Here is a 16,732-nt window from a genome sequence, read left to right on the forward strand (position 1 = left end):
CGTATGGTATCGGCGACCCGCAGTTTCCACCTTCCTCAAGAAGAGGGAGAGGCAGGGGGCTAGGTGTGCCTCGCAGCACGAGTCACCATTCAATGGGTCTCGTTTGGCTCTGGGTTGGCCCCGCAGCTTCCAAACTGCGATGGCTACCGCCGTTCCATCAGCTCTTCCGTCAGGGATGCGAGGGGCCAAGTGCTCTCCCTCGACGGCAGTAGCTCCTCAGTTTTCTGGTGTCACTCCACCGCTGCTCTCAGAATTCAGGCCCTGCAGGAGGGGCAAGCAGCGGCGAAAGAAGAATTATATGGTGGAAGACACTGGGCTTACTCCACTGCAATCCTTTGCTTTGTTTTTGGGACTTCCACGTTCAGAGCTACACAAACTTCCCGCCTCTTCGTCCCAGCCCGGCCCACCGAAAGACTTTCGGCCCGGTCTGCAGGAGGATTCGCAGTCTGGCTTACCTCCCTCTTCCCAGAGTGAGCGCCGCTCACGCAGCCGTCGCTCCGCTTCCTCTGGACAGTCGGCAGTGGTGAGCAACAAAGACTGTCTTTCTCATGCTCCTCCTGAACTCATGAACATAACAAACAATAAATCCACCCCTAAGATTCTGAAGACTACCTGCCATGCAAGTGGATCTAAATCTACTAACTTAAAGGTAGTTGAGTCTGTGTTTGTTAACCCTGTGAACCCCTGCTCTGAGGATTTAAGAACCTGTTTTCATTCTGCACAATCTGAACCCAGTGTTCAAATGACCAAGACTACTCAACTCAAATCTGGGGGAAGAAATGTTCGAACTGCTGTGAAATTTCCGGAGGCTTCAAGTTCTGTTTTCAAGTCAGCTGAAAGGGGGGTGGTTAATGTTTCTAAGCCAGCCTTTCAACCATGTACTTTTCAGCAAGGGCGCAGGCAGTTGGTAGGGACAGAAATTGCAGGCTGTAACTTAGGCTCTCTGAAGGAAGAGGCTGTCTGTTCCCCAAGGACATTTAAGGACTCTAGTTGCACCTCTCTACAATCTATAAAGACTGTGGCTCTTCCCAGTGACTGTTCTGTGTCCCAGTTGAATGTTTCTGAGGTTGCCCCCTCTGCTAAGACTATATGCCCAGACCCAGTTGGCAATATTGGGCATTTTGACACCATTCCTGAGCTTCTCTCTCCTGTTTCTGCTCCTAGGGTAGCTCGGGCCCAGCGTTCCCCTCCACCCGTTTCAGTTCCTCGGGCGGGAGGGGTTGATGTTCAGCTGGTGCCGGCACACGTTCCTGTGTCAGCTGGAGGCTCAGGTGAGCCCTTCCAGCAGTTTTTCTCGTGTTCAGAAGGCTCAGGAGGATTAGCTCAGTCACCATCACAACCACCATCACTACAACCTTTATGGCAGTTCCCAGCTAAGTTTCCAGTATTTTCTGCTCAGCAGCCGCCTGTAGCCCAGTCACCAACTCCACCACCACCACTTTTACCTGGTGGTGGTGGAGTCCCAATTGCCTCTGGTCCTGCATCTGCTCCAGCTGGAGGGCTCGAGGAGCCCGTCCAGCCTCAAGTTTCGTTAGCTGGGGGTTCGGGTGAACCCAGCCAGCGTCCTGCCTCGTCGGCTGGAGGGCCTGAGGAGCCCGTCCAGCCTCAGGTGTCGTCAGCTGGAGGGCCCGAGGAGCCCACCCAGCACTACGCCTCGTTAGCTAAGGCTCCTGGAGGACCCAGCCAGCACATCCTCACATCTGCTGACGGTCCAGGGAAGTCTGTTCAGCTGTCACCTGCTCATCCCCCGCGACTTCTACATCACCGCCTGCAGCCGTCCCGCTGCCGTCAGGTTCCGTGTCTTCATCCACGCCTGGTCCAGCCTCCGTGTCGTCATCCACGCCTGGTCCTGCTTCAGCTCTGCCGTCACCTTTTTCTGGTCCTGCCTCGCCTTCGTCTGGTCCTGCCTCGCCTTTTTCTGGTCCTGCCTCGCCTTTTTCTGGTCCTGCCTCGCCTTTTTCTGGTCCTGCCTCGCCTTTGTCTGGTCCTGCCTCGCCTTTTTCTGGTCCTGCCTCGCCTTTTCTGGTCCTGCCTCGCCTTTTTCTGGTCCTGCCTCGCCTTCGTCTGGTCCTGCCTCGTCTTCGTCTGGTCCTGCGGTTGCCACACCGCCGTCAGAGCCAGCTCGACCCGTTCCGCCTCGCCTCTGCCGGCCTTTTTCCGGGCCTCTAAGTTGGCATCATGACCTTCGGGGACGGCCTCCGGAAAGAGTTCGTCGCCGCCGCTGGCATCACGGCCGACCTCCGGACCTGCTCAGTGGCCGCCACTGCCTTCCAAGTGGTCGGCCTCCTGATTGGTTTTGCCTGCGCCGCCGCCGGTGCTTTCCGCATGGCCGGCCTCCACACCAGCTCTGTCACCTATGCCACCCACCTGGTCGGCCCCCTGACCGTTTGACTTATGGACTCTTGTGCCGGCAACCTCCGGGTTGGCCCCCCAACGTGTTTCTGTTGTTGCCGTCTTCACGGTCGACCCCCTGAACTTTTCGTGGACTTTTGTTTTTGATGTGCTTTCCTGCGTTTTTGGACTCTGGTTCTCCTTGTTTTTTGTTTGGTCTCTGTCCCCCTCCACCCACCCTGGCCTGGTGCTTTTTGCTTTTTTGTTTAGGGCTGTCGGGAGCCAGCCCTTAGAGGGGGGGGGGGGTACTGTCACGGTTCTGGGTCCTGGACCCAGTATTTTGAGTTTATTATGTTTTGGTTTAATTTTGCATCATGGATTGTTTTCTTGTTCTCTTGTTGTGGTTGTGATTATTATTATTAGAGTTTCATGTTTCTGTTATCCATGTTTTAGGAATTGTGGTTTCATGTATAGTTCAGTTCCATGTGTCATTTTCTGTCTCTCTGTGTTGAGTCCGTGTCTCTGAGTTGTGATTCATGTTTCCTGCTTTATTGTGAAAGTCTTTGTCTTATGTTAGTGTGTGCAGCTTTGTTCCCCCTGTCTCGTTAGCCCTGATCTCTCTCAGCTGTGTCTCCCTCATTACTACCCTGTGTATATAAGCCCTGTGTTTTCCCATGCTCGGTGTCGCGTCGTACCATCAGATTATGCCTGTGTGTTTTTTGGTCTCAGTGTTCAGTCCTCACTTCATGTTTTGTTTTCTTGCCAGCAATAAAGCTGAGGTTTTTGAGTTGCATTCCGTTTTCCGAGTCCTGCATTTGGATCCTCATCTCTGCCTGCTCGCACACAGAGCCCTGACACACACGTCTGATGTCGCTCACAGTGTCCAAGGGTTCGCTCAGGGAGTTTGTGTGTTCACTCAGACACATGAAACATTAGAAGGAACATTGGTTGGAATCCTTATTATATCTATTAATGAATCCAACATGAAACTAAGAGCTCCAGATTTATTCACATGTGGCACAGAGCCACGAAAACTGCTGCATAAAAGCAGTTGCAACACAAAATAATGCAAAGATTTAAAAAAACTATGAAGAAAGAAGCTGAACAAGTGTGTATGTTTGCCTGCTTTTATTACACCTGCCAAGAGAATAACCGTGCAGAAGGCAGCTTTCACCTGCCTGTGATGACAAAGTCAACATTAACCCCTCTCGTCTCAGTTGTGATGCTAACTAGCTCCATAGTTGATCTGGTTGGTGAGACTAAAGGAAATCCCTCCTCAAAACTAAGCTTGTACATTTGTTTGAGTCATTGCGTCTTATTATAGGTATTTTGATTTTGACAGTTTATTTCTTGGTGCTTTGAACATCTCGAGGCCGACGTTTCCTTTAGCCACACCTCTAAAACTTTCCTGTTCACACAAAAATGTCTAACAGCACTGCAAGCCAGAGGAGAAGTAAGTGATTCTGGAAAGAATGAATTGTATTTTTAAAAATACTTTTATTCCAGTAGAGTCTTTCTAATCTTTTAAGTGTATTTTATTAGATTTGGCTGGTGTAGTGGGTTCATACAAGGATTTTTTTCCTTCTATACTTTTTCAGTGAATCCCCATCGGTTGCTTCCATTAATACACTAAGCTCACTGTCTGTACTGGCTGGTGTAGTGCATGACATCTGAGTAGTCAAGGCTGTGTCACGGCAAATTGTTCACTTACTGGAAATGACAATCGCATTTGTTTGTTAAATATAATCAATGGAAACAGCTGCCGGCTACGCAGCTGAAGGGAAAACGAGCGCACACTCAGTGGATGTGGAAATTACATGACCGGCGAGTGGGCTAAAGTTACATACTGCTCAGCAGATTCATCTGTAATAATATAGCTGATTGTAGCGGCTTCCTTTTCCTCCCCCTCCACTCCACAGTGGGGATGGCAACCATTGAGGGTTCAAAGTGTCCAATGTCCACACTCACCTTTCTGACTGTTATGACTAAACAACCCTCCACCCCCACTCCACCCTCCCCACTAGACTAAAGTACCATTGCACGAGAGCACAGATAAGACTGTGGCAATGTATCAGTACATGTACTGTACTCAGATTTCATGCACTTCTTTTATACTTTTCTCTTTTTTATTGCTGATAATGCTGCCAATTTATTATTTGAGTTCAGTTGTTGCACTTTGTACTGAATATTATTTATTTTTAGTTTTAATGACTTGTTATTCTGAAATAAATCATAATCATAGAGATCAAGCTACTGATCAGGATATAAGTAACTGAAACCATCAAAGAGTTATACACATCAATAGATCATTATTATAATCCAATTATATCATGTTCTGTATATGATTCTGAAAAGTGTCATTTCACATGAGTATTTTTACTCTTAGGTACTATAAAGATAATTCAGTGAACAGCCTGTGATCTATTGCACTACTCTGGTAGAATTATAATTCTTATTCATAAATAGATTATGTTTAAATTCTTATACAATTCCAGTTTACACATAATAAATCTGAAGTAGGACACAGGACTACACATGAGCTTGAAAATATTGGCTTGCAGACCGGTTTTCTAACTTACAAAATTCCTGTGCCTTGATTGAAAACTCCTGGAAACACCCCTGTTGGGTACTTGTAGTACACGTCATGCAGCCATAGTTCTGTGTAACTGTGTGTACTTAGAGTAACAAGTGTAAACACGCAATTGCAAACACACCATTTATGTGCCGGACACGTTAAAAGATCCCTGACTTGAAGGACTTATTGCCAAGTCAGGTCTCAAATGAGCTAACTTTAATTTTCTATCAAACGTGGCTGATCTGCACTCTGAGCTGTGAAGAATGAAGATGCTCGATTCTCTAACTGAACCTAAATTTGGCACACGAGTGTTTGAATCTTTCTTTGTGTTGCCACACCAGCAGACTGTCTTTTGCTTTTTAGTGTGTGTGTGTGTGTGTGTGTGTGTGTGTGTGTGTGTGTGTGTGTGTGTGTGTGTGTGTGTGTGTGTGTGTGTTAGACTGAGTGGCCTCGTTCACTGTTGGTGTCAGTCAAACTGGCATCATGATGACTGGTTTTGCATGACCAGTTAGTCGTGTTTTGTGTGTGTGTGTGTGTCAGCAGATCAGAATTTTGTCCTCAGCCACTGTAAGTTTCTGTTACTGTAACGTCATCGCCGTGTGCTCGTTTTTACTCAATCAGCATTGATCGCTGTTACCGTAATGTTTGTAGCAGCAGCTCCATATAGCTGTGTTATCGTGTTACATCACTGTGCTGCCAGTCTAAAATCAGCTGCCAGTTAGAGGTGTTAGCTATGTTAACAGTAAGGGTTGGCACCAGCGTTCAGACAAGCAGCTCAGCTCTGTGCTATCATGTCAGGTAGACGTATGACACATGCCGCGGTGACTGCCACTGCTTTTTCCCTCATTGAAGACTCTCGATTACATGAACATTTCTGTTACTGTAAGCTGAAACGTGTCAGCGCTGGTTGGCTCTGTAGTGTGTTATTTAAATTTAAATGGATTGCTGCTGTTAGTACAGCATGTCCGTGTGTGTTCTCAGTCATGCAGGTTGTGGCAGTCTGGAAAAGAAGGCGACTGGATGTCTTTAACTTTTAGTCAAGCCACTTTGTTTTCAAGTACTTAGATCAGAGGTTTGCAATCAGTTGGTCTCTCCGTCTGGTTCCTTACTCTAATGTCTGGATTATCAGCCTCGTTTGCATCTTTTTATTGCACCGACACAGATTTGTGTTGCAGTGATGTTGGTGTAGACGGTTACTCTTGTAGCTTTTTCTGTTAGATTATTGCTGTTTTTTTCTGTTGGGCTCTGTTCTCAGCATGAGAAGTCACTTCATTTACTCTGTAATGCATCTGTAATGGTGAAAAATACGTTAACCAGATCCCAACAAATCAAAAGTGAGACAGAGAGATATTTGTGTGGAGCAATGTGGGACTCAACAAATCTTACTGTAATGTGTGGCCGGCTTTTAAAAACGACACACATTAGAATATACCGCTTTAGCTCTCGGATACGACAGCCTGCTTGCACTCATGCATTCCCTCTTTCTACAATAATACTTCTTAAAAGTCTCTTGCATAAGTGTTCGTCTAACTGATTTAAAAAAGAATCAATGAAACTCAGGGTGAGCCCAGGCTTGCATATACAAAGATCCACTTTCTTCTACTTGTCGAGTTCAGGGCTGTGGTTAGGCTGGAGTTATCCCAGCTGTCGCAGGGCGGGAGGCGGGGTACACCCATTACATACAGAGAGACAACCATTCAGACTCGCATCCAAACATGCGACCAGTTTAGAATCACCACTTAACCTGCCGGACATGTTTGTGGGAGGAAGCCAGAGTACCAGAGAGAACTCACGTGGCGCGGTCGTGTGGTGGTTAGCGCAGTTGCATCATAGCAAGAAGGGCCGTGGTTCAAGTCCACTTGACAGCTGAGGCCTTTATTTCGCAGTGTCTGCATGTTCTTCACACGTGTCACATTTAGATCAAGGAACTGCTTCAACTTCTTCAAGAAACAGATCTAACAGAAAAATAAGTCCAGTCGCCTTTAGCATAAGTGCTGATCTGAGGGATTGTCTGGTAAATGCTGCTGTAACATTATCAGTGATCTGTTTTGATCTGATTTGTTTTGAAGCTGAAATCCACCCAAATAAATGACCTCATCACTTATTAGGACTCACATAAATGGTGTTGCTCACATTTTCTCCCTGGTTGAAGATGGCAAAGATGTTTACATGAAGATTTTTAAGTGTGAGAGTCTGAAAAACCGTGCTGTCACAGATCAGACAAGCATCCGTCATTCTGAGCTCCACTCTTGAGAGTCCATGTTCACAGAGCCACAGTCCTGCACATTTAAAGCACTTAAAGCAGCGGTCTCCAACCTTGTTTGTGCCACGGACCGGTTTATGCCCGACAATATTTTCATGGACCGGCCTTTAAAGTGTCGCAGATAAATACAACAAAATAAAACTAGTACCTGTACTGAAAAAAAGAAGATTTATTCATAACACACGTGAAAAGACCCAGGAAAACCGAGTAAATGATAAAAACGATAACAAAATAACGCTGAAAACCGATACCAACCCGGTACCAAACGACTCACGGACCGGTACCGGTCCGAGGCCCGGGGGTTGGGGACCGCTGACTTATAGGACCGAGCTCGAGGAGTTTTTAGACCCCCGCAAAGCTGTGCTGGGTTTTTAGACAAATCATAACAGCTACGACTGATAATCAGCATAATTCCTGTTCAAAAATAGATTTTTTCAAGTCATTTGTGGTTGTTGTTTGTTTGTTTGTTTTTTTTATTTTAATGCATGGTCTATATTTTAAAGTGATTATAGATTATGTTAAGAAAGGTCTATGCCAGGGCTCTGGGAGGGAGCCTGCATCTATTAGTTGAACCTTGGAAAGTGTGTATTGTGTTAGTTTAATGACAGAAAATTGAATGTGAAATATCAGTGATTGTGAGATCAGCTGCTGAACTTTACAGGTTTGAATCAGTGCTGAGTTAAGAATTTTGCAATCAGGCGGATAAATGGTAAATGGCCTGTATTTATATAGTGCTTTACTCGTCCCTAAGGACCCCAAAGCGCTTTACATATCCAGTCATCCACCCATTCACACACTAGTGATGGCAGCTACATTGTAGCCACAGCCACCCTGGGGCGCACTGACAGAGGCGAGGCTGCTGGACACTGGCGCCACCGTGTCCTCTGACCACCACCAGCAGGAAACGGGTGAAGTGTCTTGCCCAAGGACACAACAACCGAGTCTGTCCGAGCCAGGGCTCGAACCGGCAACCTTCCGATTACAAGGCGAACTCCCAACTCTTGAGCCGTGATCGCCCCTAACGCAGAACCTGAAACAAGAACCTAAGTAGCATGTATGTGTTGGACTGTGAGGGCTTGACATGCAGATGATGATGATGCAGATGAAGATGATGTTCAAAGTTATAAAAGGCAAAGGAAAAAAAAGGCCAAGTTTAAAATTAGGAGCTGTTAAGAAAAAGCTTTTGAAAATGGGCCCGCGTCGGTTGTGGAGACTGTAATAATTACTGACCAATTACAGCCTGGCGTGGGTCAATACAGCATGTTTTCACTGCAGTGTGATGACTCACGCTGGTTTGTGTAAATATTTAGGACTAAGGCGTCCTATCTGCTGCATTAAACTGTAATGCTTTATTAATTTCTCCATCATTTACCAGCTATAAACCACAATTTCTGCCTTTTTTGTTAACCTGTAACGGGCTCTTCCTGTAAACTCATGCAGCAAATCAACTTTAATAAATTCAGATGTTACTGGCAGTCATGTTGAAATGCATTAGTTGCCATTATCTACGTTGCGTAAGTGTTTTTTCGTTTGTTATGGATGGTTTTTAAACTACAGTATTGTCTTTTTTGTGCAGAAGTAGAAGCGCTCCCAGCTGCATTATGTAATCCTTATGTAACTGGATCGTTTATTTACACGTGTCCTTAATGAATTACCATCACCAGCACTCACCAAATGTTGGGGAGTAAGGCGATAACACATACGGGCGGGTTGGCCGGCGATGAGTCAGCGGCAGCCGCTACTCAAAAGCATCCCAGCTGTGGTGGCAGCGGCCCAGCGGGGGCGGCGCCAGCCAGGCCGGGTCACCGCAGTGGGCTTGTGACCGTGTGGTTGTCGGTTTGATTCCCCAGATAGCTTCTGCACAGCGGCAGTCTTTTCTGTGACTCAGCTTGAAGCTCCTCTGTGACTCAGAGCTTTGTTCAACCAGAGCTTTGCTGATGGCGTGGTGGTCGTGATTCTGCTAATGCCACGCTCGCCTGCATGCATCATAACTCCTCCACTTCTGTACCAGGTAACAAACCCACAGGTGTGACACGTCTTCAACTTCTGAACACGGTTTGGTTCTTCGGTTTAAAAGTGAACAATCTACATTTTTTGACATGAATGAATGAATTATTTAGGGCATTGTGACAGAATTTATGCTCCAGTTGTTGAACATTTGCACAAGACAGTCTGTTTCACTCTAATCTGTGGATCGTACCATCATATATCCTCCAAAAATCTGCTGACCTCCATCTGAGCCCAGAAAGGACCCAAAGATTTTGCCTTTTCTTGAGGACAAATTGTATGTCTAGAAAAAAAACCCATTGGGCCCTGGCATTTGGGGTTTTGTGCATCTGGCATAAGAAACCTTCCAGATGAAGTATGCAGAGCACCTGCTCTGGTAACTCTTTATTAACCAACTGAAAGTGGCCTCATTTTTTTATTTATGTATTTATTTATTCTGTTTTTGAATGTGGGCATACAAAGAGCTGGTATGTGCAGACATGGATGGTTGGATGGCGTTAGGATTAAAAACTGGTATAAAATGTGAAGTTTGCACTTTCAACACAGGTTGAAACGGAGACCCAGCGAGGCTGCATCTCACAGCTAGGTCGTCTTAAATCTATCACGTGACACGGACGTGGTGATGTGTCCGTTGGCTCCAGAGAATTAAATCTTTTCTTTTAAATAACTGGGTCGTTTTAATGCTGTTTGTTGTGCACCGTGTTTTATCTGTTCGCCGATCATTTTATGCGTGTTTAGTGAAAACATTAATATGAATCAGCATACAACATTCTGACTGTGGATCTGAGCTGTGTGTGGAAATACTTGTGTGTCTCTATTGTGATCTCAAGTGATCTGTCACTCTGCATCCGCATCAGTCTGTCAGCTTGTAGCTGCTGGCATTGTTTTGAATGAATTATTGTTTAAATGACTAATATACTGTACAGCATAAAATACAGAAGACTGTGAATGTTGTCCTTGAATTGAAGACAGCTGGTCTTGTTGGTGTTAGGTGCATAGTTACATTTCACGTCTCAGCTCATCCCTACAAATGTAAGTACACGCTGTGTCAATGCGACCTGCAGCTATTGCGATTGGCCTGTTCAATAGCGTTGATTCCTCCTGTGCATGTCCAGATACTTTTCTGCACAGTCTTTGAATTTACGCTTCAGGATTTAAAAATAATAGTCATAGCATTATTATAAGGACTCAAACTATTGGACTAATGTCAATAAAATTAACACATAGAGCATCCGTACCAGCATAAATGCTGGCCACAGTGTTTGCTACTTATATAGGTTATGTCTCAGGCTCTACAGGAAGTCTAAATCAGGCCTTAATCCTGGAAAGTACTTGGCTGCAAACACAGACAGCTGGAAACCTGACAGAAGTCCGCTGTTTGGGTGCACGTGTAGTTGATGCATTATAATGTAAATTCTCAGTGGACAAGTCCGTGCAATCACAAAACACAGGCAGACCCTCTGTCTGATAATGTCATTTACGTTTCAGTGACGCAAGCGGACCCTAGTTTAGTGGGCCTTTAACCTTAGAGGTGGTCCTGAGAGGCATTGAGCCGACCCACCATCGTGTGACTCAGTCACATGGGTCAAGGCGTGAGTTGGGGTTGAATTGCCTAGGATCTGAAGACCGCCTTATATGTGGCTGATGGTTGTAACATCTCAAGCGCTCGTGGTTGTCGGCTGTCTAATCAAACTTCTGGGCTCACCCTCTAATATTTCTGTGTGTGGTGTCTGCAGCTTTGCTCTCTGATTTATTGTTTTGATTGCAAACCTCTTCTGTCTGATTGCATAATAAAGGCCAAAAAAGTAACTTTGTTCAGTTCTGAGTCACAGCAGAGTCACTTTACCTAAAATCTGAATGAATACTTGTTTTTGAGTTTTGCATGATTAGTCTCCGGCGTGCCTCGTTTAATCATCAGCGATATGAAGGGATATGTTCAGGTTTCTGTACCTCTGACCTTTTCCCTCCTACTTAATAATTTCTAATCATCTGGTCTCAGTGTCTGTCCCGCTTTAAGCTGCTGTGGGCAGCAGCAGCCTTCCCTCCACTGACCAGCACGCCACCCATGGGACTGCTGCGCATCAGCGGTTCAGATGTGACCGCGTGGGCGGCGATGAATGTGACGGGATATGAATGTGGAATATCAATTATGATGAATGCCTTCCCGGTGCTATCTGCCCCGTCTCTGCGGCGACACGTGTGGGCGGGTCCCAATCGCACGACCATAACAAGCCTTCGGTCGTAAACACCGATGAGGAAACAGAGCGTTTTTTGGTTTCTTGTTTTTTGCACAGAATTAATAGAAAGATGGATGGAAAGACGGCAGAGAGACACACAGACGGTGTTTTTGAATCCTCTGAACTGTCTCAGCTTTCAAAATGTCCCTACACCTACTTTCTGCACAAACCAGTGGTGTTAGATTTCCCAAAATCACACATTTCAGAGAAACAGTAGTTACAGTTACATAACCGCCCACCCCCGATCACATCATGATTGGCAACTCCAAAGTCCTCAAAACGAAATCCTGAACATCCACAAAAAATATTTATATGTAAAAATTTCTGCTGATAATAAGTGAAACAGCTTTTAGGAGTCACGTTATGTTTCTGTGTCTGTGCTGCAGAAAGTGTCCAGACGGGTTTGTCTGTCTGAAGGCAGGAAGAAACCCCAACTATGGCTACACCAGCTTTGACACCTTTGGGTGGGCCTTTCTGTCCCTGTTTCGTCTGATGACGCAAGACTACTGGGAAAACCTCTACCACCAGGTAAGCCTTATGACCAATCGATCAGTTAAAGTCAGAGAAAACCTGGATTGAAGTTTATAAAGTGTCTCTTCTTCCAATGTCTAATCTAGACTGGGGCTAATTCAGCGTGTTCTCATCCTGACATTATGTCATTCTGACACAAGTTTGGCGTCAGACTCTCGACTCAGGGATGAGGCTAAAGGCGGGGCCGGGGGTGGCACTGTCCCTTATCCAGAATTTGATTGGCCTTCTCACAATTGTGATGTCATGTCAGTGCAACCATGGGCAGAAACTGCAGGCAGGATAAAAATGCATAAAAAGAATTTTCTGTGAAACTTTGGTGTCCTCAGTGCATCACTGTAACTATGTTTAATAATACTACATGCAGTGGGCATGTGTTCACCTTCCACACAGTGAACAAAGGATCTGTGAGCCACTCTGTGAAATGAAGCATATTTCTTGTTGTAACCAGCTGGGTTTTATTAGCCGTGTTGCTTCGCTTTTAATGTTGCACTTCAGTCAGTATCGATTTTATTCCCGCCATAACGTTTTCCACGTGTGCGTCCTCAGACGCTGCGTTCGGCCGGTAAGACCTACATGGTGTTTTTCGTGGTGGTGATTTTCCTGGGCTCCTTCTACCTGGTCAACCTCATCTTGGCCGTCGTCGCCATGGCGTACGAGGAGCAGAACCAGGCGACCATCGCCGAGGCCTGCCAGAAAGAGCGGGAGTTTCAGCAAGCTATGGAGATACTGAAGAAAGAGCAACAGGTAACTGATGATCTGATGTGCTCGATTATCCAGCATGTGGTGCAGTGTAGGACTGTGGAGGTCAGAAACTGCCAAAATATCTAATAAATTAATTCAATTCAATTTTATTTATACAGCCCCAAATCACAACAACAGTCGCCTCAAGGCGCTTTACGTTGTAAGGTAGACCCAACAATAATACATACAGAGAAGAAGGTTACAATCATATGATGATTAACAAATAAATATTGAGAAAATAGTCAGCAAATGTTTTGCCTTGTGGGGTTGTTTGTTTGTTTGTATTGTTTTCCTTTATTTTTTTTTGCTTTGTATAACACTTTTCAATTTCCAGTTTTTTTTTAATGGAAATTAAAATGTATATTACTCACTGGAAAAGTTGGCTGTTTTAATCATTTGCATGATTAATCATGCATACAAAATGAAAATGTCAGTGTTTTTACTTTTATATATGTATTTATATGTACTTCCTCAGTTTGTGCAAAAATAATAACAATAATCATCATAATAAGGGAAAATGAATCTAATTTTAAAATTAATCGAGTCAAATTTTAAAAGCAAAAGAGTGTTTTTTTTTAAGCTGAGACGATTCATAAACCAAATAGGAGATAAAATAATATCCTTTAAAAAAGGTAAATATTTACAAATAAACACACAAGTGAAAGCAAATATCAGTTTAAGTCATTGTTAATAAATCAGTGATATCTTTTTTTAATATTGCTCTTTTAAGAGTCACATTAATGGATTATTTTTATTTTTGCAGTTTTGGTCCTCTGTACAGGAATTCTAAGTAAAATAAATGATATAAATCCAACTCAGTTACTGCTGTGTTTCAGTGAAAATAATACAGCAACAAAGGTGAACTAATGAGTGTTTAAATAAGTGTTTTCATGGCTTCTGTTTCACCTTCTGTCCTTTATTCTCATTTATGAATGAAAATGTATTAATATATGAGTATTAATTATTAATTCTTTCATCAGGGTGCCACCCAAAAAGCTACCGACTCTGACTCGTTGATGTCACCAGACCTCTCTCCTTTCGGCCAACCAATGGACAGCTTTGAGGAGCGAAGGCGGAGCCAGGCGCTAATGGGCGTGGGGGACGTGGAGGCGAACCTATCTGAGGAGAAGCTTCTGCAGGTGGACTTGACTGATGGTGGAAAGGTCAGTGGAGAAAGATCTGATTTAATATTGTTTATCTTCGGTTCAAAACTTTACTTTACTCCCCCCTCCTCCTCCAGCCGCTCCACCCACTCCTCGCACGCTCCTTTTCCACAAGGACGCGGAGAAGCAGTCAGGTCTCCTCCATCTTCAACTTCCGACTGAGGAGCCGAGGGTCGGAGGGAGAGATGGCCGATGATGAGTACAGCGTACCGGGCGACGTGGTGGAGGGCGTCGGTAGTCGAACCTACAGCGGAGGAACCTTCAGCGGCATCCTGCCCCAACCGTGGCCCAAACGGAGGCCGAGCACCTACAGCACGGCCAGCCGGAGCTCCCAGGTGAGCGTAACAGCTCATGTGTGGCAATGAGAGCCTTTTAATGAAGCACTTTTATCTCTCAGATTATTGTAGTTCTTCCCAGAAAGTTGATTCTGTTCATCTGGGCGAAATGTTTTCGGAAACGTTGGGAGAAACGTTCCATCGCTCATCCAAGTGACTTCTTCAGGCTGTACCATACACCATATTAATCTAATCACATAATTAAATTCTAACTTCTTTTCTTCACAAATTGTAAATGTATCTATAAACCGAGAGATTCTTCTGTTTTTTTCCACTTTATGGAGTTTTTTCTTTACAATATTTTGTCCCTCCTGGGGCACTGTAGTTATGCTTCTGTGATTTTTGTGTTTCCAGGTTTTTTATCCGACTCTAAACATCAACGGGAAGCTGTTTGTTGCCATGGACCAGAACGGGGTTTCCCCACCGCCACTGCAGGGGCAGCTGCCTGCTTGCACCATGGAGAAGGTCAAGGAGGAGAGTGTGAGTTCCGTGTCCTGACTGTGTGTGTGTTCGCTGCAGTGGAAACAATGGTGGAGCCTGCAGCCATCCAACACTCAGACATGTGAATTATGAATCAGCGCTTTGCATAACTCCACTCTGATATCATGGGTTAAAGACACACACACATACACACTCATATCAACCATCTCAGATAACAGTGCCATGGTATTCCCCCCATCTGCTCATACACGTGGGCGCACACACACACACACACACATACGCACACACACATACTGTTAGCACAAGACTATTTCCACACACACTCTGAACTTTGTGTGCAGTTACCGACATCATTGAAGAGCTAACTGATATAGATTCATTCAGACTGTGTGTTCACCTCACACAGTGATAAATATTTTACCAGGAGCCAATCAGGTGTCAGAAAGTCCAAATTTGGGCAAAACTGTTGGGGAGTGTGGACTAAGCTGAGGTTGATCTTGATAGGTTGTGACATTTGTCAAATGAAGCAAAAGTGCCTTCAAACCTTATACTGTATAGCAAAAATGTATGGATACACAGAGCTGTCACTAGGAGACACTTTTGAATCGTTAACTTTTGCAGTTTGACAGAAGCTATCTTTGGTTTTTGGTGCCAGAAGTCACCAACACGGTAAATGAACTGTATCACACAGATAGCAGCTAACTAGTGCTCGCTGGCATCCAAATAAAATAGAGCTCACACCACAAACGTTCTCAAGAGACAGCTGAAAGTGGCCATAAAGGAGCCAGGAAAAAGTTGCAGTTCCTCTAATGTCCACTTGAAGCTCCGTCCAAAAGTGAATCAGTTCCCAGTGACTCCCATATTAACATTCCCAACTTTATAGCAAAAATAAACATGTTTATAGCCTGGTACAACTGTGAGGGGGGAGCTGGGTTGCCTGTTTAAATTGCAGTGAGGTTCAAAGTTTGTATTATTTGGGATGTCTCTGACAGGTGGATGCCAACTAGCCGCTAGCTGTCTGCTAGGCTTAAACTCAACTAACTCAGTCTCTGAACTGGACCTCTGGACCATGTTTGGTGTTGGAGCCTTTGGAGCATTTTTAATGAGCACTGGCTCATGACTCAGCATGTGGTTAACAAGCTAAAGTCTACAAACGAAAGGTCGATGTCAAGCTAGCTATGTCCACATGTTTTTACCCCAGTAAACTGCCCAGTCTGTCAACACTGACGTCTATTGATGAGCCACAACATCGAATGTACAGTAGGCTCAACAATTATACTGAAGCCAGAATCACTAACTTAGCATTAGATAGTATTCGTATTTAACAGGACTACAAACATGCACACATGGGCTGTGCTGATGCCACGAGTAACTAATGTACAGTTTTCACTTGAAATCCTAAAATAGGCTCATTCTCGTTGCTTCCTGCGCTGCACATATTTTTTCACCAAGGCTGTTGACATCCGGCAGTCAGCTGTGCGCCTGGAAACATGCAGTACATAGATGTATCCCGGGTCATGTCCAGTCAAGATGATAATCAGATCACACTCATTCTGCATGACTCACTGACCAAACACATGCAGAAAAGGTGAGAAAGTCTGCCTGTGCAGATGTGTTATCCAGAAACAGGTGTTTACGTGCTGCTTTGCACTTTTTTTTTTTGGCTAAATGGGGACAAATGACATAACATACCCAGCATGAATACCTGCACAGTAAGAATATCAGCACATGAATCTGTAGAATCTGCAAACAGGCAACAAGATTCTTGGTACCAGAAGCTTTGTGGTTTCCTCTTGTAGTCCAAGTGCTGTTCCCAAATCATATTTGGACAGGGTTCTGTCTGATACAATAGGATGGTGTATGCACTTTAGTTTTTGTCTGTGTAGGAACCCTGCACACCATCAGCCATCCATAACCCCGTCTTGAGATCCCCTCCCAGGTGATTCAACCCCAACTTACACTGAGACCCATGTGACCTCAGTGCTGATGATATGGTTGATCAACAACTTGCAGCATTGCCTCCATGACAACCTGGTTAGAAGTTAAATAAGTGGTACTCTCCATCAGTTCTTAGAACTGAAAGGGTGAATGAGTGGTAGGACATCTTC

General features: G+C 44.8%; 2 protein-coding genes across 3 annotated transcripts in view; both read left to right on the forward strand.

The window, feature by feature from the left end:
- LOC102297995 (zinc finger protein 99) overlaps positions 1-16,732 on the forward strand; it is a gene marked incomplete at both ends in the record, with an annotated part of 370,247 nt that overhangs the window by 188,170 nt on the left and 165,345 nt on the right.
- LOC102297688 (sodium channel protein type 4 subunit alpha) overlaps positions 1-16,732 on the forward strand; it is a 279,846-nt gene that overhangs the window by 136,171 nt on the left and 126,943 nt on the right. For both annotated transcript variants that reach the window (XM_005946550.2, XM_014341435.2), the window contains exons 10-14: positions 11,800-11,941; positions 12,491-12,688; positions 13,666-13,848; positions 13,926-14,183; positions 14,538-14,663. In XM_005946550.2, coding sequence (XP_005946612.1) covers positions 11,800-11,941; positions 12,491-12,688; positions 13,666-13,848; positions 13,926-14,183; positions 14,538-14,663 — 907 coding nt within the window. The remainder of the gene's footprint in view (positions 1-11,799; positions 11,942-12,490; positions 12,689-13,665; positions 13,849-13,925; positions 14,184-14,537; positions 14,664-16,732) is intronic.

The sequence above is a fragment of the Haplochromis burtoni genome, unplaced genomic scaffold (genome assembly GCF_018398535.1).
Source record: "Haplochromis burtoni strain Fernald_Lab_line unplaced genomic scaffold, NCSU_Asbu1 Contig_480, whole genome shotgun sequence".
Taxonomy (NCBI): Eukaryota; Metazoa; Chordata; class Actinopteri; order Cichliformes; family Cichlidae; genus Haplochromis; species Haplochromis burtoni.